This window comes from Aotus nancymaae, unplaced genomic scaffold (genome assembly GCF_030222135.1).
Source record: "Aotus nancymaae isolate 86718 unplaced genomic scaffold, 86718_ANA_hifiasm-v0.15.2.pri h1tg000059l, whole genome shotgun sequence".
NCBI classification, from domain to species: Eukaryota; Metazoa; Chordata; class Mammalia; order Primates; family Aotidae; genus Aotus; species Aotus nancymaae.
Window position 1 is genome coordinate 48,718,948 of NW_026988473.1, and position 27,419 is coordinate 48,746,366.

A 27,419-nucleotide genomic window follows, 5' to 3' on the forward strand; every position below is an offset into this window, starting at 1 on the left:
CAGATGGGTAGATTGCAAAAATTTTCTCCCATTCCATAGGTTGCCTGTTCACTCTGATGATGGTTTCTTTTGCTGTGCAGAAGCTCTTTAGTTTAATTAGATCCCATTTGTCTATTTTGGGTTTTGTTGCCATTGCTTTTGGTGTTTTAGTCATGAAGTCCTTGCCCATACCTATGTGCTGAATGGTATTGCCTAGGTTTTCTTTTAGGGTTTTTATGGTGTTAGGTCTTATGTTTAAAACTTTAATCCATCTGCATAAAATTGTTGTATAAGGTGGAAGGAAGGGATCCAGTTTCAATTTTCTGCATCTGGCTAGCCAGTCTTCCCAACACCATTTATTAAATAGGGAATCCTTTCCCCATTGCTTGTCTTTGTCAGGTTTGTCAAAGTCAGATGGCTATAGATATGTTTTATTTCTGAGGCCTCCGTTCTGTTCCATTGGTCTATGTCTCCATTTTGGTACCAGTACCATGCTGTTTTGGTTACTGTAGCCTTGTAGTATAATTTGAAGTCAGGTAGTGTGATGCCTCTGGCTTTTTTTCTTAGAATTGTCTTGGTTATATGGGCTATTTTTAGGTTCCATATGAAATTTAAGGTGATTTTTTTCCAATTCTGTGAAGAAAGTCATTGGTAGCTTGATAGGGATAGCACTGAATCTATAGATTACTTTGGGGAATATGGCCATTTTCATGATATTGACTCTAACCATGAGCATGGAATGATTTTCCATTGTTTGTGTCCTCTCTTACTTCCTTGAGCAGTGGTTTGTAGTTCTCCTTGAAGAGGTCCTTCATATCCCTTGAAGTTGTATTCCTAGGTATTTAGTTCTCTTTGTAGCAATTATGAATGGGAGTTCACTCATGATTTGGCTTTCTGTTTGTCTGTTATTGGTGTGTAAGAATGCTTGTTATTTTTGCATTGATTTTGTATCCTGAAACTTGGCTGAAGTTGTTTATCAGCTTAAGGAGATTTTGGGCTGAGAGGATGGGGTCTTCTAAATATACAATCATGTTGTCTGTAAATAAGAGACAATTCGACATCCTCTTTACCTATTTACCCTTTCTTTCTTTCTCTTGCCAGATTGTCCCAGCCAGAACTTCCAATACTATGTTGAATAGGAGTGGTGAGAGAGGGCATCCTTGTCTTGTGCTGGTTTTCAAAGAGAATGCTTCCAGTTTTTGCCCATTCAGTATGGTATTGGCTGTGGGTTTGTCATAAGTAGTTCTTACTATTTTGAGATATGTTCCATCAATACTTAGTTTCTTGAGAGTTTTTAGCATGAAGTGTTGTTGAATTTTGTCGAAGGCCTTCTCTGCATCTATTGAGATAATCATGTGGTTTTTGTCTTTGGTTCTGTTTATGTGATGGATTATATTTATTGATTTGCATATGTTGAACCAGCCTTGCATCCCAGGGATGAAACCAACTTGCTCTTGGTGGATAAGCTTTTTGATGTGCTCTTGGATTCAGTTTGCCAGTATTTTATTGAGGATTTTTGCATCGACGTTCATCAAGGATATTGGCCTGAATTTTTTTTTAGTTGTGTCTCTGCCAGGTTTTGGTATCAGGATGATGTTGGCATCATAAAATGAGTTAGGGAGGATTCCCTCTTTTTCTGTTGTTTGGAATAGTTTCAGAAAGCATGGTACCAGCTCCTCTTTGTACCTCTGGTAGAATTCAGCTGTGAAACCATCTGGTTCTGGACTTTTTTGGTTGGTAAGCTATTAATTGCTAACTCAATTTCACACCTTGTTATTGGTCTACTCAGGGATTCGACTTCTTCCTGGTTTAGTTTTGGGAAGGTGTAGTGTCCAGAAATTTATCCATTTTTTCTAGATTTTCTATTTTATTTGTGTAGAGGTGTTTATAGTATTCTGATGGTAGTTTGTATTTCTGTGGGATCAGCGGTCATATCACCTTTCTCATTTTTTATTGCATCTATTTGATTCTTCTCTCTTTTCTTCTTTATTAGTCTAGCTAATGGTCTATTTTTTTGATCTTTTCAAAAAATCAGCTCCTGGATTCACTGATTTTTTTTTTTGAAGGGTTTTTCATGTGTCTATCTCCTTCAGTTCTGCTCTGATCTTAGTTATTTCTTGTCTTCTACTGGCTTTTGAATTTGTTTGTTCTTTCTTCTCTAGTTCTTTTAATCATGACTTTTGGGTGTCGATTTTAGATGTTTCCTGCTTTGTCTTTTGGGTATTTAGTTCCATAAATTTCCCTCTATATACTGCTTTAAATGTGTCCCAGAGGTTCTGGTACATTGTGTCTTCATTCTCATTGTTTTCAAAGAATATCTTTATTTCTGCCTTCATTTCATTGTTTATCCAGTAGTCATTCAGGAACAGGTTGTTAGGTTTCCATGTAGTTGTGCAGTTTTGAGTGAGTTTCTTAATCCTGAGTTCTAATTTGATTGCACTGTGGTCTGAGAGACTATTTGTTATGATTTCTGTTCTTTTGCATTTGCTGAGGAGTGTTTTACTACCCATTATGTGGTCAATTTTAGAATAGGTGCAATGTGGTGCTAAGAATAATGTATATTCTGTTGATTTGGGGTGGAAGGTTCTGTAAATGTCTATTGGGTCTGCTTTTGGTCCAGAGCTGAGTTCAAGTCCTGTATATCCTTGTTAATTTTCTGTTTTGTTGAGCTGTCTCACATTGACAGTGGGGTGTTAAAGTCTCCCACTATTATTGTGTGGTAGTCTAAGTCTCTTTGTAGGTCCCTAAGAACTTGCTTTATGAATCTGGTGCTCCTACATTGGGAATCTCCTGGTCTGTGGGTTGTGAAGACTGTGGGTAAAGAGTATCTGGGCTGCAGTGCAGGAAACAGTCCTTAATGGCTTCCCTCGCCTAGGAGAGGGAGTTTCTGGCCCCTTGCAGTTCACTGGTGAAGTAATGCCCCATCCTGCTTTGGCTCACCCTCCTTAGGATAGTTAGCTCTTCCTGTTGCACTGATTCCTTTTCTATTTTGTAATGCCCTTCTTTGTCTCTTTTGATTTTTGATGCTTTAAAGTCTGTTTTATCTGAGACTTACAATCCGTTTTTGCTTTCCATTTGCTTGGTAAATCTTCCTTCATTCCTTTATTTTGAGCCTATGTGTGTCTTTGTATGTGAGATGGGTCTGCTAAATACAGTACACTGGTGGGTCTTAACTCTTTATCTAATTTGTCAGTCTGTGTCTTTTGATTGGGGCATGTAGCCCGTTTACATTTAAGGTTAATATTATTATGTGTGAATCTGATCCTGCCATTATGATGCTAGCTGGTTATTTTGCCCATTCGTTGATGCAGTTTCTTCCTAGCATTGATGGTCTTTACCATTTGGTATGTTTTTGCAGTCACTGGTACCGGTTGTTCCTTTCCATATTTAGTGCTTCCTTCAGGAGTTCTTGCAGGCCTGGTGGTGACAAAACCTCTCAGCATTTGCTTGTCCTTAAAGTATTTTATTTCTCCCTCACTTGTGAAGCTTAGTTTGGCTGGATATGAAATTCTGGGCTGAAAATTCTTTAAGAATGCTGAATGTTGGCCCCAATCTCTTCTGGCTTATAGGGGTTTCTGCAGAGGGATCTGGTGTGAGTCTGATGGGCTTCCCTCTGTGGGTAACCTGACCTTTTTCTCTGGCTGCCATTAGCATTTTTTCCTTCATTTCAACCTTGGTGAATCTGATGATTGTGTGTCTTGGGGTTGCTCTTCTTGAGAAGTATCTTTGTGGTGTTATCTATATTGTCTGAATTTGAATGTTTTCCTGCCTTGCTAGGTTGGGGAAGTTCTCTTGGATAATACTCTGAAGAGTGTTTTCCAACTTGGTTTCATTCTTTTCACTCTTCTGTCTCTAATCTTGTCTTCTTGCTTTATTTCATTGAGTAGATCTTCAATCTCTGATATCCCTTCTTCCACTTGATCAATTTGGCTATTGAAACTTGTGTATGCTTTACAAAGTTCTCGTGCTGTGTTTTTCAGCTCATCAGGACATTTATGTTCTTCCCTAAGCTGGTTATTCTCGTTAGCATTTCGTCTAACCTTTTCTCAAGGTTCTTAGCTTCCTTGCACTGAGTTAGAACATGCTCTTTAGCTCAGAGAAGTTTGTTATTACCCACCTTCTGAAGTCTGCTTCTGTCAATTCGTGAAACTCATTCTCCATCCAATTTCGTTCCCTTGCTGGTGAGGAGCTGTGATTCCTTAATGAAGAAGAGGTATTCTGTTTTTTGGAGTTTTCAGCCTTTTTGCACTGGTTTCTTCCCATCTTTGTGGATTTATTTTCCTTTGGTCTTTAAGGTCAGTGACCTTTGGATGCAATCTCTGAGTGGATGTCATTTTTGTTGATGTTGAAACGATTTCTGTTAGTTTTCCTTCTAACAGTCAGGACCTTCTGTTGCAGCTCTGCTGGAGTTGGCTAGAGGTCCACTCCAGACCCTGCTTGCCTGGGAATTACCAGCAGAGGCTGCACACCACCAAAGATTGCTGCCTGTTCCTACCTCTGGTAGCTTTGTCCCAGAGGGGTACCTGCCAGATGCCATCCAGTGCTCTCCTGTATGAGGTATCTGTAGGTCCCTACTGGGAGGTGTCTCCCAGTTAGGATACATGGGGGTCAGGGGGCCACTTGAAGAGGCCATCTGTCTTATCAGAGCTCAAACACTGTGTTGGGAAATCCACTGCTCTCTTCAGAGCTGCAAGGCTGGGATGTTTAGGTCTGCTGAAGCTGTGCTACCACCCTTTTTCCCAGGTTACTGTCCCAGGATGGTAGGGGCTTTATTTTAAGTCCCTGATGAGCTGCTGCCTTTTTACAGAGATGCCCTGCCCAATGAGGACATCTGGTGACACCGTGCCTGCAGCTGCTAAGCTGTGTTGGGCTCCACCCTGCTCTAATTTCCTGGCAGCTTTGCTTACACTGTGGGGTTGAAACTGCCTATTCGAGCCTCAGCAATGGTGAATGCCCCTCCCCCCACCAAAGTTGAATGTCCCAGGTCAAGCTCAGACTGCTGTACTGGCTGGGAGAATTTCAAGCCAGTGGATCTTAGCTTGCTGGTCTCAGTAGGGGTGGGATCCACCGAGCCAGACCATTTGGCTCCCTGGCTTCAGCCCCCTTTCCAGGGGAGTGAGTGGTTCTGTCTTGCTGGTGTTCCAGGCACCATAGGGATACAAAAAAACAACTGTTGCAGCTAGCTTGGTTTCTGCTCAAATGGCCACCCAGTTTTGTGCTAGAAACCCAGGGCCCTGGTGGTTTGTGTAGATACCAGAGGGAATCTTCGGGTCTGTGGGTTGTGAAGACTATGGAAAAAGAATATCTGGGCTGGAGTGCAGGAAACAGTCCCTAATGGCTTCTCTTGACTAGGAGAGGGAGTTCCTTGGCCCCTTGCACTTCCCAGGTGAGGTGATGCCCCACCCTGCTTTGGCTTGCCCTCCTTGGGCTGCACCCACTGTCCAACCAGTCCCAATGAGATGAACCAGGTATCTCAATTGGAAATGTGGAAATCACCTGCCTTCTGTGTCAGTCTCGCTGAGAGCTGTGCACTGGGGTGGTTTCTATTCAGCCATCTTGCCCAGGGACCAGAATCTTTTTATTTTTATTATACTTTAAGTTCTGGAGTACATGTGCAGAATGTGCAGGTTTGTAACACAGGTAAACATGTGCCATGGTGGTTGGCTGCATCCGTCACCCCATCATCTACATTAGGTATTTCTCCTAATGCTATCCCTCCTCTAGCCCCCTGCCAGGCCCCAGTGTGTGATACTCCCCTCCCTGTGTCCATGTGTTCTCTACTTATGAGTGAGAACATGTGATGTTTGGTTTTCTGTTCTTGTGTCATTTTGCTGAGAATGATGGTTTCCGGCTTCATCCATGTCCCTGCAAAAGACATGAACTCATTATTCCATGGTGTATATGTGCCACATTTTCTTTATCCAGTCTGTCATTGATGGGCATTTTGGTTGGTTCCAGGTCTTTGCTATTGTGAACAGTGCTGCAATAAACATAGGTGTGCATGTCTTTATAATAAAATGATTTATAATCCTTTGGGTATATACTCAGCAATGGGATTGCTGGGTCAAATGGTATTTCTAGTTCTAGATCCTTGAGGAATTGCCACACTATCTTCCATATCCACTCCAGCATCTGTTGTCTACTGATTTTTTTAACGATCACCATTCTAACTAGTGTGAGATGGTATCTCATTGTGGTTTTGATTTGCATTTCCCTAATGACCAGTATGATGAGCTTTTTTTAAATATGTTTCTTGGCCACATAAATGTCTTCTTTTGAGAAGTGTCTGTTCATATCCTTTACCCACTTTTCAATGGAGTTTTTTTCTTATAAATTTAAGTTCTTCATAGATTCTGTATTTTAGTCCTGTGTCAGATGGGTAGATTGCAAAAATTTTCTCCTATTCTGTAGGTTGCCTGTTCACTCTGATGATAGTTTCTTTTGCTGTGCAGAAGCTCTTTAGTTTAACTAGATCCCATTTCTTTATTTTGGCTTTTGTTGCCATTACTTTTGGTGTTTTAATCATGAAGTCCTTGCCCATGCCTATGTCCTGAATGGTATTGCCTAGGTTTCCTTCTAGGGTTTTCATGGTTTTAGGTCTTATGTTTAAAACTTTAATCCATCTGGAGTAAAACTTTTGTATAAGGTATAAAGAAGGGATCCAGTTTCAGCTTTCTGCATGTGGCTAGCCAGTTTTCCCAACACCATTTATTAAATAGGGAATCCTTTCCCCATTGCTTGTCTGTGTCAGATTTGTCAAATTCAGATGGCTATAGATGTGTGGCATTATTTCTGAGGCCTCTGTTCTGTTCCATTGGTCTATATCTCTGTTTTTGTACCAGTACCATGCTGTTTTGGTTACTGTAGCCTTGTAGTATAGTTTCAAGTCAGGTAGTATGATGCCTCTGGCTTTTTTTTTTTTTTGGCTTGGCTATGGATTGTCTTGGCTATGAGGGCTCTTTATTGGTTTCATATGAAATTTAAGGTGTTTTTTTCAATTCTTTGAAGAAAGTCAATGGTAGCTTAATGGTAATAGCATGGAATCTATAAATTACTTTGGACAGCATGGCCATTTTCACAATATTGCAGAATCTTACTCTTTTAAATAATTTTCCATTCTGTCTATATTCCACATATTCCTTATTCATTAATGTATTGATGGATGCTTAGGTTGATTCCATGTTCTGTCTATTGTGAATAGTGCTGCAATAAACATGGGGGTGCAGATATCTCTTCAATATACTGGTTTCCTTTCTTTTGGGTATATACCCAGCAGTGGGATTACTGGATCATACAGTAGTTTTATTTTCAGTTTTTTGAGGAACCTCCATACTGTTCTCCATAGTGGCTGTACTAATTTTCATTCCCACCAACAGTGTACAAGGGTTTCCTTTCTTCCACATCCTCATCAGAATTTATTATTACCTATATTTTGGTTAAAAGCAATTTTAAGTGGGGTGAGATGATTTCTTACAGTTTTTGCTTACATTTCTCTGGTAATTAGTGATGTTGAGCATTTTTCCATATACTTGTTTGCCATTTGTAAGTCGTCTTTTGTGGAATGTCTATTCACATCTTTTGCCCACTTTTAATTGGATTGTTTTCTTGCTGTTGTGTTAAACTACTTATGTGTCCTGGTTATTAATCCCTTGTGAGATGTGAGATGGGTAGTCTGCAAATATTTTCTCCCATTCTGTGGATCGTCCTTGTTGATTGTTTCCTTTGCTGTGCAGAAGCTTTTTAACTTGATGTAATCCTATTTGTCCATGTTTGCTTTGGTTACTTGTGCTTTTGAAGGTGTTACTCAAGAAATTGTTGCCCCTATCAATGTCCTGGAGTGTTTCCCCAATGTTTTCTTCTAAGAGTTTCATAGTCTCAGATGTTAGATTTAAGTGTTTAATCATCTATTTTGATTTTCAGATATATCAAGATATAGGTGTCTAGTTTTCTTTTGCATTTTCCCAATTTATTGAAATGACTGTCCTTTCCCTATTGTATAGAGAGCAAGGTCTTAACACTCTCTTGAGATGTCAGTGGTTGCTATGGGAATGGTCATGGCACACTCAGATGGTATCCTTGGAGAAGTAGTTTGCCACCTCTCCCCCTCACAGTGCACTTCCCACTGTGAGCTGGAAAAGGCACAAAATAAAGAGCACTAGCCCAGCTTGTAGACGGAAGAGAGGTAGAAGTAGAGGTGGGGCATAGGTGGGCAGTGGAGAAGACTTCCTGGAGGAAATGAAGCAGGAATTGAGCTTTGACACATGGTCATGGCTTAGCCTGCCAGGGAAGCATGGAGAAGAATCCCAGGCAGAGAGCACAGCTTGTTCAAATCCCAGGAACCCTGGATTAATGTGAATGGGTTCAGAAAACTACAAGGGATTTGGTATGGCTACAGCAAAAGTCATGGCTCTGGGGGAGGGATCAGAGATGAGGCTAGAGAGAAAGGCAGCACTGAGCCATGGAGGCCTTCAGTGCTGCACTAAGGAGCTTGGACTTCGTCCTTTAGGCAAAAAATGCATTTGAGAAAGATCACCACTCCTGCCTCTGGAGGTTGGAAGGGAGATCCATTAGCAGGCTGACACAGTTGTCCCAGTGAGAGAAGTTGGTGATCTGAACCAGAGCAAGTATGATGGGAAAGGGATAAAGGGACAGTCGTAAGACACAAGGGAGGTAGAATTGGCAGGATTTGGGGCCTAATTGGATGTTGAAAGGATAAGTAAATGAAAATGACCATGTTTCTCACCAAATACCTAAGACAAACACAGCAGTAGGTTCTAGGGAAAAGGTGAGTTTGACCATAGACTCAACTGCCATCAAGCTACAAGGGGGCCAAGTATAAGGACCTGCAACCTCCCAAGCAATTCTGCCTGCTTGGGAGGCCAACATCTAGTTGAGCACAACTTTGGTGGTAACTCAGAGATGCTCAGACAGTCTAGGCTGTCACCTCAGGGTCACAGCCAGCAACCCAAAGGGTCCGAGCCCTGAAACGATTTCACTACAAACAAAAATTGGGGATTTCCTCTTTGCTGCTATGGGGCTGATATGAGGAGCAGAACAAGGGGCTTGTGTTATCAACTGAGTATGAATGGCTACAGAACATTCTGGAACATCAGTAGCATAGGGGAAACCTGTGCATGTCCAGGACTCATGGAGCTCAGTGGCCTAATAGACAATATCCAGGAGGCTGACTTTGGTTGAGACCGGTACTGATGACTCCAGAGGTCCAGTTGGGGGCATGGACCCTAAGAGCAGGAAGCCCCGGGCCTCTGGTGATGTTCAAATGCTGGCCAATCATGGGTTGTCCTAAGAAACTAGAAGTTTGTCCCCCTTCCCAGAGAAGGGACCAAGCCAATGGCTGTAAGGAGCAAGGCTCCACCCCTGGGGTAGGAGCTGTAGGTACAAACAAACAGGTGTGCCACAGTCCAGCTAGGTAGAGAGAACTGGGGGTGGGGAGGTCTCTGTCCTAGCAGAGAACTAGGGCTCTGTGAAGACAACGATGATGCATATTCAGTCTTCTGGAGGACACCAACACATCAGCGATGGGGGAGCCTGCAGTCTCATGGGAATGCTGGCCTCCAGGGATCTGGCCACACAGATAATGTCAGCCCTCACCAACTGCTCGGCCCGAGTCTCCCTGTGTTGCCCCTATGCCCTCTGAACCCACTCTGCCCTGGCCCCTAGGGAGGACCCATCCAGAACCGCAAGTCCAAGCGCTGTCTGGAGCTGCAGGAGAACAGCGACCTGGAGTTCGGCTTCCAGCTGGTGCTGCAGAAGTGCTCGGGCCAGCACTGGAGCATCACCAACGTCCTGAGGAGCCTGGCGTCCTGACCGGCCGGGGCCCCGTCCGGCTGCCTCTTTGCTACTGTGTAGCACCTGCTGCAGTGTTGCCTGCTGTCCACTTAGGGTTGTTTGGAGTCTGGGGAACCAGGTTAGTGGGCCCCCAAGAAGAGCTTTTTATTTCCTATTCAATTTTCATGGAGTTTATAGAAAGATGCTGATCAGTGGGTGAGGGTATGATATCATAAACTATTTTGCAGTTGTAAATAGGGACAAGTGGAAAATATTTATAACTGACAATAAAATATGATTGATTAAGAAAAGGGTTTGTAGTCATTTGGTGCTCTGTGGAGATTCGTGCCTGGCTCCTCTGAACTTGGAATTCTTGTACCCAAAGCCATGTCCCTGTGTGCCCTTCTGACTTCTCATTCTTTAGAAAGGGGGCGTTAACGACCAGCACTCAGTGGGAGCTTATTGTGCAAGCTGCCAGCTCTTTTCATTAGACCCAAGGCAGCAGGAAGAGCACTATGACCTGAGGTTCCAACCCTCTGCCTCTCCTGTGGCAGGTATCATCTCCTGTGGCAGGTATCATCACCTCTGGAAGATGATACCTGCCGCCCTTCATTCCTGAGGAACCACAGTTGCTCACTAGCCACTGGAGGAGTGTCTGCTGGGCTGCAGGCCACCCTGCCCTCTCCTGAGGTCAACAAATTACCTCCTTCACCTCCCAGAGCTGCCCCTGACCCAGCCCCTCACCAGGACACTGCCTGTGTCCAATTGCCAAGACCACTCAGGGCCCTCCCATGAATCAGGGGCTGTCAGTTTCCTTTAGCTGCCATAACATAGCTCCACACACTGGGTGGCTCACGCAACAGAAAATGATATAGTCTCACAGTTCAGGCGGCTAGGAGTCCAAAGTGAAGGTGTCGGCAGGGCTGGCTCCTTCTGCGGGCTGGGCAGGGAATCTGCTCCAGGCTCTCTCTTGCCTCCTGGTAGTCTCAAGCCTCCCCGGCGGGGTGACGGCTGTCTTCTCCCCTGTGCCTCTACGTTGTCTTCTTTCTGTATGTGTCGGTCTCTGGAGCCCAAATTTCCTGTGTTTAGGAGGACTCCAGTCATGATGAATGACAGACCACCCTAATGACTTCATTTAATTTGATTAACTCTGTAAAGATTACCTCCAAATAAGGTCACATTCTGAGGTACAGGGGGTGATGACCTTACCATATCCTTTTGGCGGGGCTCAATTCAGCACTTAGCATCTGGCTCACTCAAGTAGGGCTCCAGGTCAGCCCCTCTGGGCAAGCCTCAGGACAGCAGTGGCCCCCAGAGTGGAATCATCTTTCTCAGAGCCTGCTGCCCAACTCTCTGTTCCTCCTGCAGCTTCAGCGGGATGTTCCTTGCTGCAGTCCAGAAGCCCTTCTTATGGTTAGGGGACCCCTCTTTTTCTGGTTTGAGGGACCCCTCCCAATCCCCCTGCCCAGCACCACCTCCAGCTCCCTAGCTCGCAGCAGAGCAATGACTAATGATGGGTACTGCCAGGAAGGACAGGAAGCCCTTTCTGCACAGGTTTCAGCCCCTCCCCCATCCTCAAGTTCTCTGGGTCCTCTTTCCCCAGGGCCTCCAGCCCAAGCATTCTCCTTCTCTGGATCATTTATAGTTGAAAACTGATGAGTATGGTGGAAACTTCTATCCCTATGGTACCTCCAGGGTACAACAGGTCTGTTGTCTCAAGCACTCTAGCACACTCAGAAATCTATCCAGCCCAGGGCTCACCTAGCCTCCAGCCCCCAGGGCTCCCCAGGCCATATCATAGACTCCCCTTCAAGTTCACATTTAACTCCCTAAACAGCCCCTTGGGCTCCACTGCAGACCAGTGAGAGGACAACCAGACATTCTCCAGGCTGGCCACACCTGATGGCCACCACCCACCCAGGGTCAACACGGGGAGCAGGAGCCTCATGAGGAAAGAGGTTCCTCTGGGGTTGCAGGCAATGCCTTTGTTATGCCTTCAAAGCCAGGGCTCCAATATCCTCTTCCCCCTACTTCCCTCCACACGGAACTCTACCGTACTCATCCCTGTGCTCATTCCAAGGGCCATCTCCCTCTGGCTGTACCCCTCCCATGCTCCTACATTCGCTCTGTTACAGTCTCCGGCTTTCTTCACCTCGAAGCCACCACTTCCAGTCTTCATAATGTCCCTTGCATCATGCCCTGCCCCAGTATTCCCAAAGTCCCTAAACTAGCAGCATCAGCATCACCTGGAAACTTATTAGAAATGCATGTCTGGGGCCCCATCCCAGACCTCTAGAAGCAGACCACCTGTGGTATAACAAGCCCTCCAGGTGATTCCGATTCCCTGTTGAAGGCTGAGAACCACTGCCCCGCACAGCCCTGGCTCCTGTGTGTGCCAAGGCCTCCGTCTTCAACAACATCCATTCATGCTACTCCACCTCCTCATGCCTGCACCCACCTGCATCACACCTTCACTCCCCACCCTGTGCCCCTGGTGCAGAGGACTGTGAGTGGACTCGAGTCAGACAGCCTGGGTTCAAGTCCCGGCCCGGCCACTTACTAGCTAGGTGATCTTGGGCAGCTGCTTGGCCTCTGTGTGCTTCTCCTCCCTCTCCTCAAAAAGTGGGGACACTAATAGGGTCTTTTATGGGGTTGTGAAAATTAAATGAATAAATTTGTATGACAGAACAGTAATGGGTACATAATAAGTGCTATAAAGTCTTAGCTATTATTACTTCAGCTACTGGCATCCTGACACCCAGTTGCTGACTGAGATCCACACCTCGCTACTGTCTACACCCACACTTGGCCATGCCTGTCAGTAGCCATATTCCACCGCACCTGTGCAAACACCCATTTGTGTCTGGACCACCTGCCTGGAGGCACCTGTTCTCACTGCTGCCTACAGCCCCACACCAACAAGTTTCACACATCCTGCCATCCTATAAAACGCACCCAACATCAGCCCACTCCCAACGATATCTACACCCTGAGGAGCAAACCTGAGAGCAGCAGTCTCCCCTAGGAGCCAACCTGGGGGCAATTAAAACAGGGCAGGAGAGCAACTCCCTCCTGAGACACCCACTCACCATCTCCCTGGGTCTGGATGCCCTGGAGGGAGAAGAGGTCCCAAGATGGCCCCTGAGGGCCCTGACCTCCTGGGAGTGGGAACCATATGGCCAGTCCAGGATCTCCATATCTCAGAGGTATAAGGTAAAAAGCAGAGGCACTGGTGGGGCCAGGGCAGAGGCAGGAGGTCAGAGCATAAAGGAGCAAAGAGGGTGAGGAGGCCCCAGCTTTGGCCAGTTGTTGCTGCAAGCTAATTAGCAGCTGTTTAGGGGCTCTCTGAACATGCTGGAGTGAAATTGTTTTTTTATTAATGATTTGCACATTAAACACCTGTGTTTGCTGCTTCCCCTGCCTTCCCTGATACTGGAAAGGGCTCTTTTAGCCTGTGCTGTAAGACCTCCTATTCAGCCAGCCCTGCTGCCTGGCCCACCACCCAGTTCCCTAACTCAGCCTCCAGCCCTCGCCTCGTTCCTGATCATGGTCCCCTCTTATGAGTAATGAAAGAAGAGAATGGGCTCCTCACACCCCCTAGAAGATGGACATAACTGCTGGCAGCAACAATGGCAGAAGCCAGAGTACCCTGCTGTATCCTGGCCCGACTCAAAGGTCACTGCCAACAGCCATATAGCTCCAGCCGCCTGCCTCTCTGCCTGAGGCCTTTCTCTGGCCATAGGCACCTTAGATTAGCCTGTGCAGGGCACACTGGAAGTATTAGAGAATTCCATTCACAGGAACAACCCCCAGAAAATGAGGGATACGCCTCCTCACCCTTCAGGGGTGCAGATGGAAGGCCTGATCCCACAGTGTCTCACAGGCCCTGGAGGGACTGAGCCCCAGTTCCTCCTGAATGCCCTTGGCCTTTCTCCCCTTTCCTGCCTCATATCCGTCACTCCTCTGCACTTGCCCCAGTCACCTCCCAGATGCTTGTCCCTGAATCTGCTTCTGGGAGAAGCAGCTTATGCCACTCCTCCTTTGGATTGTCCCCACCCATGGCCTACCTGCACCTGGACACCAGTGACACCCAGAGCCACATGTGCACTCCAGACCTCTCCTCTAAGCTCCAGGTGTGATCTCCCACTGCTGAGGGGCCCTGGGCAGGTGTGTGGCCATCCTGCAGACAATGCTGATCTGAAGGCCCCCATAAGGCTCAGCCCAGGAACCGGGACCAGCACCACCTCCACCAGATGCTTGAGCCAGACACTCCTCATGACCTGTCCTCACACCCACCCACTCTTTTTACCCTCAGTACATTATGGCAGTGATGCCTCCAAAACAGCTCTCAAATCTTCCCCAAGCCTCTTCAGCACTCACATGGACACAGCCTCCCCTACCCATCTGCCCTTCACATTGTGACAGTTACAAGGGTCTTTCTGAAATACGAATATGATCAGATCCCTTCCTGCCTGAAATCTTCAGTGGGTCTTATCAAAGATTTTAAATGACTAGCTCAGGCATTAGCCTTGACACTTCCTCTTTGGTGAATCCAGAGTCCGAGTGTCAGAAGCCCAGTGTCCTGGCTGCCACACACCCTGGGTGGCATGGCGTGAGCGTTCCATATCCTTTCCTCTATTGTGAGGAAGCTTTTCCTTGGGGAGGTATGTTAGTTGGCTAGGGGTGCTGTTACAAACTGGGGAGCTTCAACAACAGAAAGGTATTGGCACACTGCTCTGGAGGCAGGGAGGCCAAGATCAAGACATCAGCAGGGGCAGCTGCTTCTGAGGGCTGCGAGGGGAGGACGCCATGGATCTGCTCCCGGCCTTCTCCTTGGCTTGTGTGTGGCCTCTTCTCCCTGTGTCTCTGCACATCATCGTCTTTTTATACATGTCTCTATTTCCAAATCTCTTAAGGATGCCAGTCATAATAGATCAAGACCTGCCTGAATGACCTCATATTAACTTCATTACCTCTGTAAAGACCTATCTCCAAATAACATCACATTCTGAGGTACTGGAGGTTAGGACAAGTTGGGGGTCATGTGACACAATTCAGCCCCGAAGCTCCCTCCTTCAAGGAAGAGAGACACAGAGAAGGGGTGGTGAGGGGCAGGCCAGGCCCCAGGAGGCTGCCGACGCTCATCCCACCTTGCTCAGGCAAGTCCTTCCTTGTTAGGGGACAGCCCCATGGTTCTGACCTCCACAGAGATAAGGGTGGGCACTGCACAGGTGACAGGGAATTTTTGCCTAAGTATCTAAGACATTCATCATTGTCCTCCATGTCCACAACCCTTTTAAGGAAAAGTGTCCCAACCACAATCCCAGGTATGACCCTGTTTGTGCCATGACCATACCTGATCCAACCTGACCCATGGGCAGGTATTGTGTTGCCTGCCGAGTAAATAATGACTGAGCACAAAATGACCAGCGGGGGCCAATCAAATTCTACCTGTGAATTTGCACCATGACCCTCACAAAGACTCAGCCACTTGAAGGCCAGGAGCCAGGGCCATGCACAGGACGTGCCAAAGGGAAGAGCCAGCCCCAGAGAGCCAAGAAGCCAGAGCCCTGTGCAGGCTGGGATCATGTGGAAAACCACAACTGAGCAGGAAAAGAAAGGAGCCAATGAGCAAAAGGCAGCAAACTGGCCCTTGAGGTGCCTGGGATTCCTCCTGCCAGCCCCAGCCCATACACACGCTGATGATTTTTCTTTTCCTTCAGCTGGTTGACCAGCTCCCTGCTCTTTATACCAAACAAGACTGACAGAAGCAGGATGTAAAGATTTTAGATACTAGGACCTACTCCCCCACAGCCCCTCGCCCATGGGGGAATGCACACACAATCCCTACAACGGTTGTGCACACATGCAATAGAGGTGTACACGTTTGCACCATCTATGTACACATTCCATGCACAGGCTTACATAGCCACACACATACACATGCACACACATGCAGCAGGTTGGACACATGTAGACATACATGTACATGCTCATACACAGGCGTGCATGCATGCAACACATACACACTGACCCCAAAGAGAAAAGGGATTTCTGCTCCTCCCAGAATCTGCTTTTATAAAAATGGAGCTGTCGTCATTTAACACAGCCCTTGTGAAGCAAAGGCTGCGGCAATCAGAGCTCTTTTATCCTCACCATTTCTTTCTAATTACAGGAAAGAGATGTAAGGGGGTTCTGAGGCAAGACAGAGACATTGACTCTCTGCCCTTCAGATGCCATCACCGTGGCCACAATAGTCTCAAAGCCAGGAAAACAAACGCAGGACACAGTCACCCAAAAACGTGTCATCTCTCAGCCATGCTCCATCTCCTGCCTTCAGCTCCAAACAGGAGGGAGGGGAATGAGGTAGATGCCCTAGACCACATCTAGCACCTGTCCCTGCAAGACCCTGAAGGCCCACTGCCCTGCCCTCTGCCTCAGCCAGCCTCTCTCTACTCACAGTCGGGAATTTTAACCTTCCTTGTTGTTTTGGAAACAAGATTGAACAGAAAGGGCCTGAAGAGACATTAGCCCTACTGTGGATGTCTTTTGAAATTATATGGTGTGGCCGCATCGTGGAAACCAGGTTTTAAAGATTGTCACCACATAATGTCTCTGTCTCTGTCCAGTCCCCCAGTTCTATATCTAGGAAAGGAGGGGGCCTATCCATGTTCTCTGCAGGGGTGATGTGGCCGGAGCTGGCTTCATGGGCCTGTGGCATGAGACCCCAAGCTGGAGGCCATCCACCCAGCTTAGTTTAATGCTCTGCTGTCAGCACCATCAAATTCTTAATTCTGAACAAGGGTCCCCATATATTTTTGCACTGGGCCCAGCAAATTATGTGTCTGATTCTGCCTGTGACAGCACTTTTGTAGAAAGCGCTCATCGTCCAGCCCACAGCCCAGAACCTTCTCCCAGGAGGAGCTGCTTCTGGGCTGTGGGCTGGACGATGAGTGCTTTCAACAAAGTGCTGTCACAGGCGTATCAGACCCTCTGGGCGTCTCTTCCTCCCCATGCACCCCTCCCATCCTCTTCTCCCTCCTGCAGCTGCCATCCTCGCCACAGCCTCTAGGGGGCACTGTGCTCCCTTGGAGCTCCCACACCTGGGTTCCTTTATGGTCCAGGTGAGGTACACCAGGATTTCCAAAAGAAATTGAACTACTAAAGGAGGACTCCAAGGAAATGATCCCCAAACCAAGAAGACAGCGTGAGAGTTGTATCTCCCCAATACTTTCTGCTCCCCTAAGTTGTTCTACTCATGCCTTTCCACGGGCCTGGTCTGTCTCTGTTTCTAACCATGGAAATGCCCCTGGTATAACCTGACCCTTTCCCCAACAAGGGGGGAAAAAGCCCCTTCTGTACTCAGGGTATGAGTCAGGGCCTCGGATCTGGAGGCGGGAAGATGAGCTGAAGAGAGTTTAACAACGGAAGTTCTTCGAAAGCATGGCTAGGGTAGGGTGATGCACCCCGTACAGTGAGAGTGGAGCCCCTCTTATCCGTAGAGCTAGAGGGACAGGAGAGGGAGGCATGCCACTAGGCTCACTGGAGGCTGTAGCCAGCAGGACCCACAGCCAAAGGTGGAGGAACCCCCACTGTAGAAACCATAGCCGAGCGAAGAGGGAAAAACCCCTCTCTTCATCTGCTGTCAGAGATTCTACCAAAGCCTCCCACTGACCAAACCCAGCTGGAGGCGGAGGGCAGGGGAGCCACTGATGTAGCCCATGGGGGTCAATACAGAGCAGGCCAAGAAGAGCAGGGAATGAGTCACCAGCACACGTACCCTCGGCCTAGCTCTGGTCTTGACCCACAGGACAGTTGCCCATCCTGTCTTGCCAGCTCACATCCCTCCTGCAGTCCCTGAGTACTCTTACATGGACACTTACCATACCACGTCCTTTGACATCTGACCATTCCTTTTACTGATATGAAAGAGAGACAGAAGAGAGGTCTCCCCAATTACAACGTGGGTCCCCTGAGAACATCACTGGCACTGCATCCCTCTGATTCCTCTGAGGTCACTGAGACCCAGACCCCCTCTCATAGCCTCAGTTCCTCCTGATCTCTAAGGAGGGTGATCATAAACAGCCCCAGCCCCATCAGCATGCAGGGACCTGGAGTCAGTTTTGATGCCCTAGATGAGCCTAAGGTGAGTTTGATCTTGTAGACTTGGAATAACAAACGGACTCCATCTGTTTGAAGGCATTCAGTTGGTCCTGGCTGCCTGCAGTGATGTGTTGGGGAAGATTCTGAGGGTCTGGCTTCCACAGGCAGGAGTATCGGAGAGGATGAGCAGGAAACGGGTGAAGAGTGTGTGTGTGTGTGTGTGTGTGTGTGTGTGTGTGTGTGTGTGTGTGTGTGTGTGTGTCTTATACTTGGCCTTCCCATCCTGTCCTTTCTACCCCATCTCCTCCCAGCAGGAACAGAATAACCCCAAAATCCTCAGCCCACTGGCTTGGTGCTCTGGGGCCCCTCCTTGGCTAGGGTGCTACCACCAAGGGGTTACCTATTCATAAGTGCTATGCCTGCTCCGCAGACACAAGCCCTTGGTCATGGTCACCTGCCCGAACCATGCGAACCCTCCAGATACATTTGGGGCACTGGCCTTTGCTACAGATGCTGTTTCCTCAGCCATTCCCTCTTTGAACTCTGGCTCCCTCCCCATCTTAGGCAGGGAAGGGGCTCAAGTCTCAGTACATCTGATCACCTGCTGAGCTCACAGGATCATGAGTGGTATCTGAGATAAGAAGATCCTAAAAATGATAATAATAACATCAATTAATTGATGACTCCTATGGCCAGGCACTGAGGTGAGTCCTTTTATTTTCTCATTTAATGTTCAGTATAACCTTATCACATAGCACTATTAGCACCCGTTTTATAGCTGAGAAGACTAAGGCACAGAAAGGCCAGATCATTCGATAAGGACATATAACCAGCAGAGGCTGGATTTGAACCCAGGGAGGCTGACTGCAGAGCCTTCCCTTTTATCTTCCACTATACTATTCTGCCTCCCTCCTGGACCCCAGGAACCCCACAATAACTTTATGCTGGAAGCTTCCATTGATACCAAAGTGTCCCACCCTGAGGTTCTACCTGGACCAAAGAAATGAGCAATGACAATTCACACCTACAGGAGCACCAAACCCGGCCCAGTAATATACAGTGCCTACCAACTCACTTGAATGCGTGTTATCTACAAGGTGGTACCAGTCACTAGCATCATTTTACAGAAGAAGAGAGCGAGGCACAGAGATTAAATAGCTTGCCCACAGCTAGCAAGGAGTAGTAGCCAGAGTTGTATTCAAACTCCCTGCTGCCAATCTGTGGTCTTAACCACCATGACCTGCTACCTCCCAGCCACCTGACTGCCTATGCGCTTGCTGCAGAATCCACAGAGAAAACCCTCTGGGAAGCAACCTCCTCTAGCTCCATGTGCTACCAGGCTGTAAGCGCCATCCCCTGCTTCAATTCCCTAGTGAGCCTGCCCTTCCAAACGTGACCACGGTGGGAATGTGATTAATGAGCCAATTATATCTGTGGAAGACATCGTACAAAATAAATAGCCCATTTCCCTTCAATTTACTGTTTTAATAAATAAATAGAGCTCCATGCTCTGGTATGTTTATTGCTGCTCATACCTAAAAGTTTGTGATGAATCTTCTTCTTGTTCATTTCCAAAATTAATCAGATCTACCTGATGACTTTGAAATATAGGACTGCATTTGTCCTTCGATGTTAACGTCAAGACACCTGGGGCTGGGGGTGGGGGGATGGGATGGGAAAAGGTGGACCTGGGGAAAGACTGAGCAGAGGGCAGGATGCCCAGTGCTCTGGATGCATGCTGCGTGCACTGAGGCCTGAGTGCCCACACCCAAGAACTGTGGCCAGGGAGGCTCAGAATGCAGTCTCATGATTCATGGTTCAAGGAAAACCACCAGGAGTGAGGAGGGGCAGAAACTCCTGTGTCCTCTGCTTGAAATTTTGGCCAATTGGCCAAACTGGGGATGCTGAACAAGAAGATTCCAACCAAACGCCACCAAATGGGCCAGACTCAAAAAGGTGTTTACCTTCTTTCCAGGGGTCACAGTGATTGCATAGCCACTTATTCAGCTGGTTCTTTTGTATAGCCCTGTGTATGGGCACAGAGGAAGAGCAGAAGTCTAGGTGTCTGTTGTAAAGTGCTTACCATCTGAAAGGATATCAGGAAAATGGTAACTCCTCCACATACAGTGTGATCAGAGGTCAAAGAAATTCCATAATTGATGCCTGTGGTGTGCGTTTATGTTCTACATACTTTGATATTTGTCTTATCAAGACTTACAATATAGCTCATGAAGTAAATAGTATATACCCATTTTATAGATGAGGGAAGGAAGAGGTTCAGAGGAGATCAATAACCTGCCCAAGTTCTCAGAGCTATTTATTTATTATCTCACTGAAAGTGAAATAATTCAGATTCATATCTAGGTTTTCAGATTCAAGGACCAATGTTTTTGTTATTTTTTCATATAGAATATAGGTATATTCTTTCTCTCTCACTCTCTCTCTCTCTCTCTGTGTGTGTGTGCGCGCGTGTGTGTGTGTGGAGGGGGGAAGAGAAATCTGGGCTGGGATAGTCCTAGAATGCCACAGAGAAGAGGTGGTCATTATAACCTGGGCTTTGATGGGTGAATAGGAGTTTTTTAAACTGAAAAGTTTAAGAGAATGACATGTCAGCTAGAAAGAAGAGTTAGGTCTGACTTAAATTAATGGTAAAGAAAGGTGAGGAGATAATCAAGCATGGTGAATGGTTATGAGGGGTGAGAGCGAGAAAGGGATATACTTAGAACATGGTCACTTCCCTTTATCTGGTATCTCTTGGCAGTGAGGGATCTGTCTCATGTCTTCCCCCAATCTTCCCTTGGCTCTGTCCTCTATAATCTCTAGGATGCTGGCTCATCCACCAGCTGAGGCTGGAGTAAGGCAGCTGCCTCATCTTAAGTCTCCATGCCTCCACCACACAAGGCTGTCAGGTAGACCAGACCTCTCTGTCATGTTAGTGGTAGCAAAGGCAACTCACAGATGTGGGAGCAGGCCAGGTTTTTCATTTATGCATACTTTACAAAGCTTCTTAGTAGTTCAAATGGAAATATACAAATACAATGGTTAACCCTTCACAGAGTGTCCATCCCCTCATGGACAAAGCTCAGCTCAGAGCCTGGATTTCGGTCCTCAGATGTGCCCTCTGGGAGTGTCCCCTTCTGCAGTCTGTATGAAGAGACACGGTGTGGCTCTCCTTCCCACCAACATGTCTAGAATGTAAAAGAAGACCACATCCTACACACCCCAATTATCATTGCAGCCTCCTAGCCTGTCTTCCCTGACTGGCTCCAATCCCCTCCATGCCAGGGTCTTTCAGCATGTGATCCACTCTCACCTGCATCAGCAACTGGGATCACTGATGTTTGTAAGATGCAGATTTGGGAGCCCCCTGTTGCAGACCTACCCAATCAGGATCACCCAGCTAACGCTTACTAGTCCTTTGGGATTCACCTTAAAAGTTACTTCCTCTGAAAGTGTCCCTGAGCCTCTAGGATGAGGCTCGGGTCCGCTCCATAACCTTCCATTGATTATCTGCCCTGCCAGACTGAGCTCTGTGACAGCAGTGACCTTGCTTCCTTCCTCAGTGTTCCAGTACCCACTCCGGTGCCTAAAGGAGAACAGGCAAACCAAAGAAAGGGAGGAAGGGAATGGCATGGCCATGCTTGGCTGCCTTCTTCCCAGTGGGTGAGGATTTGGACCAATTCTTCCTACCCTAAACTCAGCCTCTGAGTTTCAGAGTAACCGTGACTTGGAGGGTTCCAGACATGGAACCAGGTCAGTGTAGAGAGGACCATCCACCGCAGTTCCTGGGTGACAGTGCATCCCCACTGGGGCCACAGCCTTGCCAGGCCTGGGCCTGGAATCCCTGTTGGCCTTGGCAGGCCCCTTCTCCTTGGGACTGAACACTCGGTCTGGCTGCAGAATAAGCCTTCCCTGGGACTCTGCTCCCACATCAACCCATCCCTAAAACCTTGGGACTCCCACCTTCTGTCAATAAAAGAAGATGAATATCAGCTTTGCCCTGAGTGAGAGAGAGTGAAAGAGAGAGAGTGAGATTGTGTGTGTGTGTGCATGTGTGTGTGTGAGGGCAGGCATGAAGTTTGTGAGTGCAGGGTGGCATCCTGTCTTGTGCATATGTACAGAAGGTGCTGTTACTGTCCCTAAGGGTATTTTGGAATGTGCTGTGGAATGTTTTTCTGTCTGTGATACATGTATATATAGCCAAGGTTTTTTATGTGTGTATGCACAAGCTAGTTTTTCTGACATTGGTATGACTGAGCCTGTTTTTATTTCCTTTATATTTATTTTATCTGCATTCAACAGTTCTTCGGAGAGTCTCCACAAATCTCCTGAAATCATTTATTTATCTATACTGTCCTTCCTACGAGGCTATGAGATCCTTGAAGGTGGAGACGTTACTTGATTTGTCTTTGTATCTCCAGCTTCTAGTGCCGTGCTGGCATGCCTGCATGTGTTCATTCAACATAGATGCATCCATTTCTAACTATGTGCTGTATGTTGGGGACACAACTATGGATAGAAAGGAACAGCCACTACCCTCGTGGAGCTTAGAGTCTAGTGGAAAAGACAAATATTAATCAAATAAACAAAAAATGTAAAAGTGCAACCGTAGAAAGTACTAAGGGACATGCAGAGGCCAAGGTGGGTGGATCACCTGAGGTCAGGAGTTCGAGACCAGCCTGGCCAACATGGTGAAACCCTGTCTCTACCAAAAATGCAAAATTTAGCTGGGCATGGTGGCGTACGCCTTTAATTCCAGCTACTTGGGAAGCTGAGGTGGGAGAATTGCTTGAACCCAGGAGGTGGAGGCTGCAGTGACCTGAGATCGAGCCACTGCACTCCAGCCTTGGCACAAGACTCCATCACACACACACACACACACACACACACACACACACACACACACACACGGGAAACACAGAATCCTGACAGGGAATAAAGGGCAGATTAAACTAGCCAGGGAAGCGAAAGGCAGATTCCGAGGAAGGGACACTTGAGCTGACCTGCACATGAGAAGGCATGACTGGAGGACAGAGTCATGTCCTTCCATTCTACAGAAATAGTCCATGGACAGGCAGCCAGAGGCCCTGTAGGAAAGCTTGTTGTCGGGAGCCAGAGGAGTGAAGGGGTGCTAGGGGAAAGATGGGGTGGAAGGCAGCTGGTACTGCCCCACGCAGGGCCTCTATAGAGTCCTTCTCGTTCGAGTGAGGAAAGCCACTGAAAAGTTTTAAGCGGGCAGATGACATGATCGGTTGTATTTGGCTGCTAAATAGAGTTGATTAGGATGAAGGCAAATCCATCCATGGGTAGACCGGGTAGCAGGTAGGAATGGTGGTAGCTCAGACAAGGCTCACAGCAGTGAAGACGGAGAGAGGAATAAAGTTCAGAGGCATTTAGGAGGTAGAGTAGATAGAGCATGGCAGGGACTTGAATATGGAACCTAAGGAAGACAGAAGAGTTGAGGGCAGAAAGAGGCACATTCGCTGGTCTGGAGAACCCTTCAAGAGAACCCGGGAGAGGCAAGAGCCTAAACTCACTGTCGTAAACCTATTGAGTTTGGGGGCCCTTTGAGATGTCCAGATGAAATGTCAGAAGAATCTGACAGTAGGATATGTGGGTCTGGAGTGTACACATGGCAGGTGATTAATAATCCTGTCCTAAATTGATGTTCCCAGCTTCTTGCTCCCTTCCACCATTTCTTTTCCTCAAGAGAGAATGATGGTTCTTAGAAAATTTAGAAATAGACATGACTCACCTTGGATAGAGGCTTCGGAAATGAGAAGGCTCTATAAACCCAAGTCATTACCAACTGCCAGGTATACAGAGTTTTACAGTTCACCAGGGGCTCTAACTCATTTGAGCATCACAATAACCTGGGATTATTACATCCGTTTGAGGTTACATGGCTTGTCCTGAAAAATCATGTATTGGCTCAAGTGTAAACTATTTTCTTATTATCATCTGCCTTCTGGAAGAATTGGGACTGCAAAAAGCCTCCCTTATGAGACACATCAATTCAATCCACTTTACATATATCCTTGAGCACAAATTGAAAAGGCGAGGAAGGGGCTTTGCAGGCACATAAGACAGTCCCTGCCCTTGAGGAGATCACACTCTATGGGACAAGAGTCTCCACTGATGATAATATAAGAAACAATGTGGTGAATGCTATATGAACCCCTTTTAAATAATGTTTTCCTGATTATGAAAATAGTGTCTAGTGCAGACAAATGCATACTATAGAGCATACAAAAGAGAAAGTGCGCATGATTTACCCAGAACTAAAACAAACATGTTATTTTGCTTATTTGTAGAATTTTTAAAATTTTGTTTATTTAATATCGGCATGTGCTTGTAGTGGACTTTTAGTTACTAAAGTCAACAAATTGTCTTCAACACTTAAGCAGGTTTTAGGTGGAGTGTCTATAACTTGCAATCAAAAGAACCTTGGCCAGGCACAGTGACTCACGCCTGTAATGACCAGGCACTTTGAGAGAACAAGGCGGGCGGATCACCTGAGGTCAGGAGTTTGAGACCAGCCTGGTCAAAATGGCAAAACCCCGTCTCTACTGAAAATTATAAAAATTAGCGGGGCATGGTGGTGCATGCCTGTAGTCTCAGCTACTCAGGAGGCTGAGGCAGGAGAATCACTTGAACCCAGGAGGTAGAGGTTGCAGTGAGCAGAGACAGTGCCACTGCATGGGCAACAGTGAGACTGCATCTCGAAAAACAAACAGACAAACAAAAAAAGAAACCACCTTGACTGATGAGGTTATTTTGAGAATTGAATCAATTAAATTCTACAAAGTGCTTAACACAGTACTGTACCTGAAATATAGTAAGTATTCAATTAATGTTAGCAGTTCATATTCTTATTCGATCTATTAGAACGGTGGGGCCAGCCACACAGAAGGCTTTTTACACAAAATACTGAAAAGCTTCCTGGGAGAAAAATGATGGTAAGGGAAGAGAAATTCAAGTACTCAAGACTAATTCAATAAGAAAACCTTAGTTGGTGTTTGCCAGTCAGAATGGTCTCCAGGTCAGCCCCGTGGTAAGGACAGGCTGCCTGCTCTGCGGAGGAGGGGTAGGATGAGAGAGAACAGGGAAGAATGCACATAAAGCCAGAAGCTTCTGACACCACCCTAGAAGATGCTGGGTCACAAAGGGCTTAGGATGACTGCCCAGGAAGGAGAGAGAGAGAAGGCCTCTATTATTTTGCCAAAAAAAAGCATCATGAACCTTTGTTACTTTGAGGCTTCCCACACTAAAAGTTCAATTAGAACTAGTTTGCTGAGGGGTTCAATACCCCAAAATAAACAAGTTTCATATCTTTACAGCCTTGTTTAGAGGTATTTAATTCAGCAGCCCCTGCGGGGGTTGGGAGGGGGAAATAAAATACAAATTCTGCCTCAAGGGTTAATCACCTGAACAAAAGGTCTTACTTATTTTTAACTCACCAATAGCATCTGTGGTTTCCTCATATTAGAGTTAATGGATCTTCATAAAATTTTAAGCATGACTGAGCTCCTGTGACCCATTTTGTTACCCTACTGAGTTAACCAGTGTCTCTATGACATGTTGAGAATTGCCATTTGAGGAAGAACTAAATGTGTTTGAGCTGACACTTGTATAATCTTCTATTTCCGATGTTGGTCTTCATGGGAACAAAGGCCATAATGAAACCCACTCAAGTTTTAGAAGCCTTGGTTGGAAATGTACTTACTGACACCTTCTCTTCCAGTGGAGACATCCCTTGCCTCGCTCATCTCTGAGTCCTGGACCAAGTGCCTCTTGTAAAGAGGTGGGGGCACAGGCAAGGGCTCTTGTGTGTCTGAATGACCTTTCACCTCTTTTCCCCAGTTCTCCCTTGAACCATCAGCAAGAGAATTCAGGTCTCAGCTCTTGTTGACTTTCTCATCTCTCCCTGGCAATTAGACGGCACAACTATCTATGCATTTGATAGACTGGACAGGAAAAATGTGGCACATATACACCATGGAATATTATGCAGCCATCAAAAACGATGAGTTCGCATCCTTTGTAGGGACATGGATGAACCTGGAAACCATCATTCTCAGCAAACTGACACAAGAACACAAAATCAAACATCGCATGTTCTCACTCACAGACGTGTGTTGAACAATGAGAACACATGGACACAGGGAGGGGAGCACTATACACTGGGGTCTGTTGGGGGGAAGTCGGGGGGACAGCGGGGGGTGGGGAGTTGGGGAGAGATAGGTGCCACATATAGGTGAAGGGGAGGAAGGCAGCAAATCACACTGCCACGTGTGCACCTATGCAACAATCTTGCATGTTTTTCACATGTACCCCAAAACCTAAAATGCAATAAAAAAAAAAAAGAAAAATAAGTTGAACCCTTACGCTCTATACAAAAATAAATTTCAAACTGGGTCAAATGCTTTCATGTAAAAAATAACAATAATTCTAAAACCCATAAGAGAGAGTTCTTAGATACCACATATAGAATCTAGGTGTTTGGTATACCCTCTTAAGAAAAAAAGACATTAAGACAAAAAAGAAATTTTTGAAACACAAAAGTTTGTAACTTTTATATAGTAAAAGTATTCTAATTGAAACCTCTAAACCAAAAAAAAGAAAAAAAAAAGAACCACATAGATTTGGAAAGCCTTATTTGTGATATAGATAGCAAATAAAATAATAAAATCTATAAAATATATGTGCTTAAGAAGAAAGGCAACTCAAAATTAACTGGACAAGGAAATAAATAGGCAAAAAACAGATGATGAATTAAATTCCAGCAAATATGTAAAATGATATTAGAACTCCTTCATGGTCAAGAAATTGAAAATCAAAATAAACAATTAAATACCACTTTACACTCACCAAACTAACAAAATCAGAGCTACTGTAATGGCTGGTGCAGATGTGGGAAAAAGGTACACACACTCATGCATTGCTGGTGGAAATGTGAATTGACCCAGCCTTTTTGGAAATCAATTGGGCAATATCTGTTTCATATAAAACTACCCAAAACGTCAAATTTGGAAATCTATTCTCTAGAGATAAAAATTCTGGCCAACTGAGACAAATATAACAATATTTATTGCTGCATTATTTGTAGTGGCAAAAGAAAAGAAAAAGGAAACGAAGTGACTACCTACCATGGAGAGATGAGGAAGAATTTATGATAAAGCCCTACCATGAAATATTAGACAACCTCTGAAAATAGCAGTCTAATGGATTTGGAGGGGCTTTATGAGGTTCGTTGGAGAAGTTCTGTGAGATATGGTGAGCAAGAAAAGCAAGATGTCTATACTGTACAGCCGCTTTCTGATGGAGTGGACTGTATGCATGGAGAAAAATGTAGAAGGATCCACTCCGGGTTGCTAACCAAGGTTGCAGGGAAGATGGGTGGGGTAATATGGGTAAGGAGGAGGAGGGAGTGAGAAAGAGGTAAACAAAAAGAAAAAGAAGGAAGAGAGCATGGGCTCTGGACTTGCACCATGTTGCAGCCTCTCTGAGGGTCTTCTTCATCTATGAAACGGAAATAACAGTAGGAG

At 46.1% G+C, this 27,419-nt stretch overlaps 1 protein-coding gene across 2 annotated transcripts in view; it reads left to right on the forward strand.

The window, feature by feature from the left end:
- The window catches only part of GALNT18 (polypeptide N-acetylgalactosaminyltransferase 18), a 431,143-nt gene that overhangs the window by 356,405 nt on the left and 47,319 nt on the right, over positions 1 to 27,419 (forward strand). The window contains exon 11 of one of the 2 annotated variants that reach the window (XM_012456663.2): positions 9,661 to 10,110. The exons of the other annotated variant lie outside the window; for it this stretch is intronic. Within the exon in view, the coding sequence (XP_012312086.1) occupies positions 9,661 to 9,807 (147 nt within the window). The 3' untranslated portion in view covers positions 9,808 to 10,110. Of the gene's footprint in view, positions 1 to 9,660; positions 10,111 to 27,419 lie in introns of those variants that run through there. 2 annotated transcript variants of the gene reach the window in all.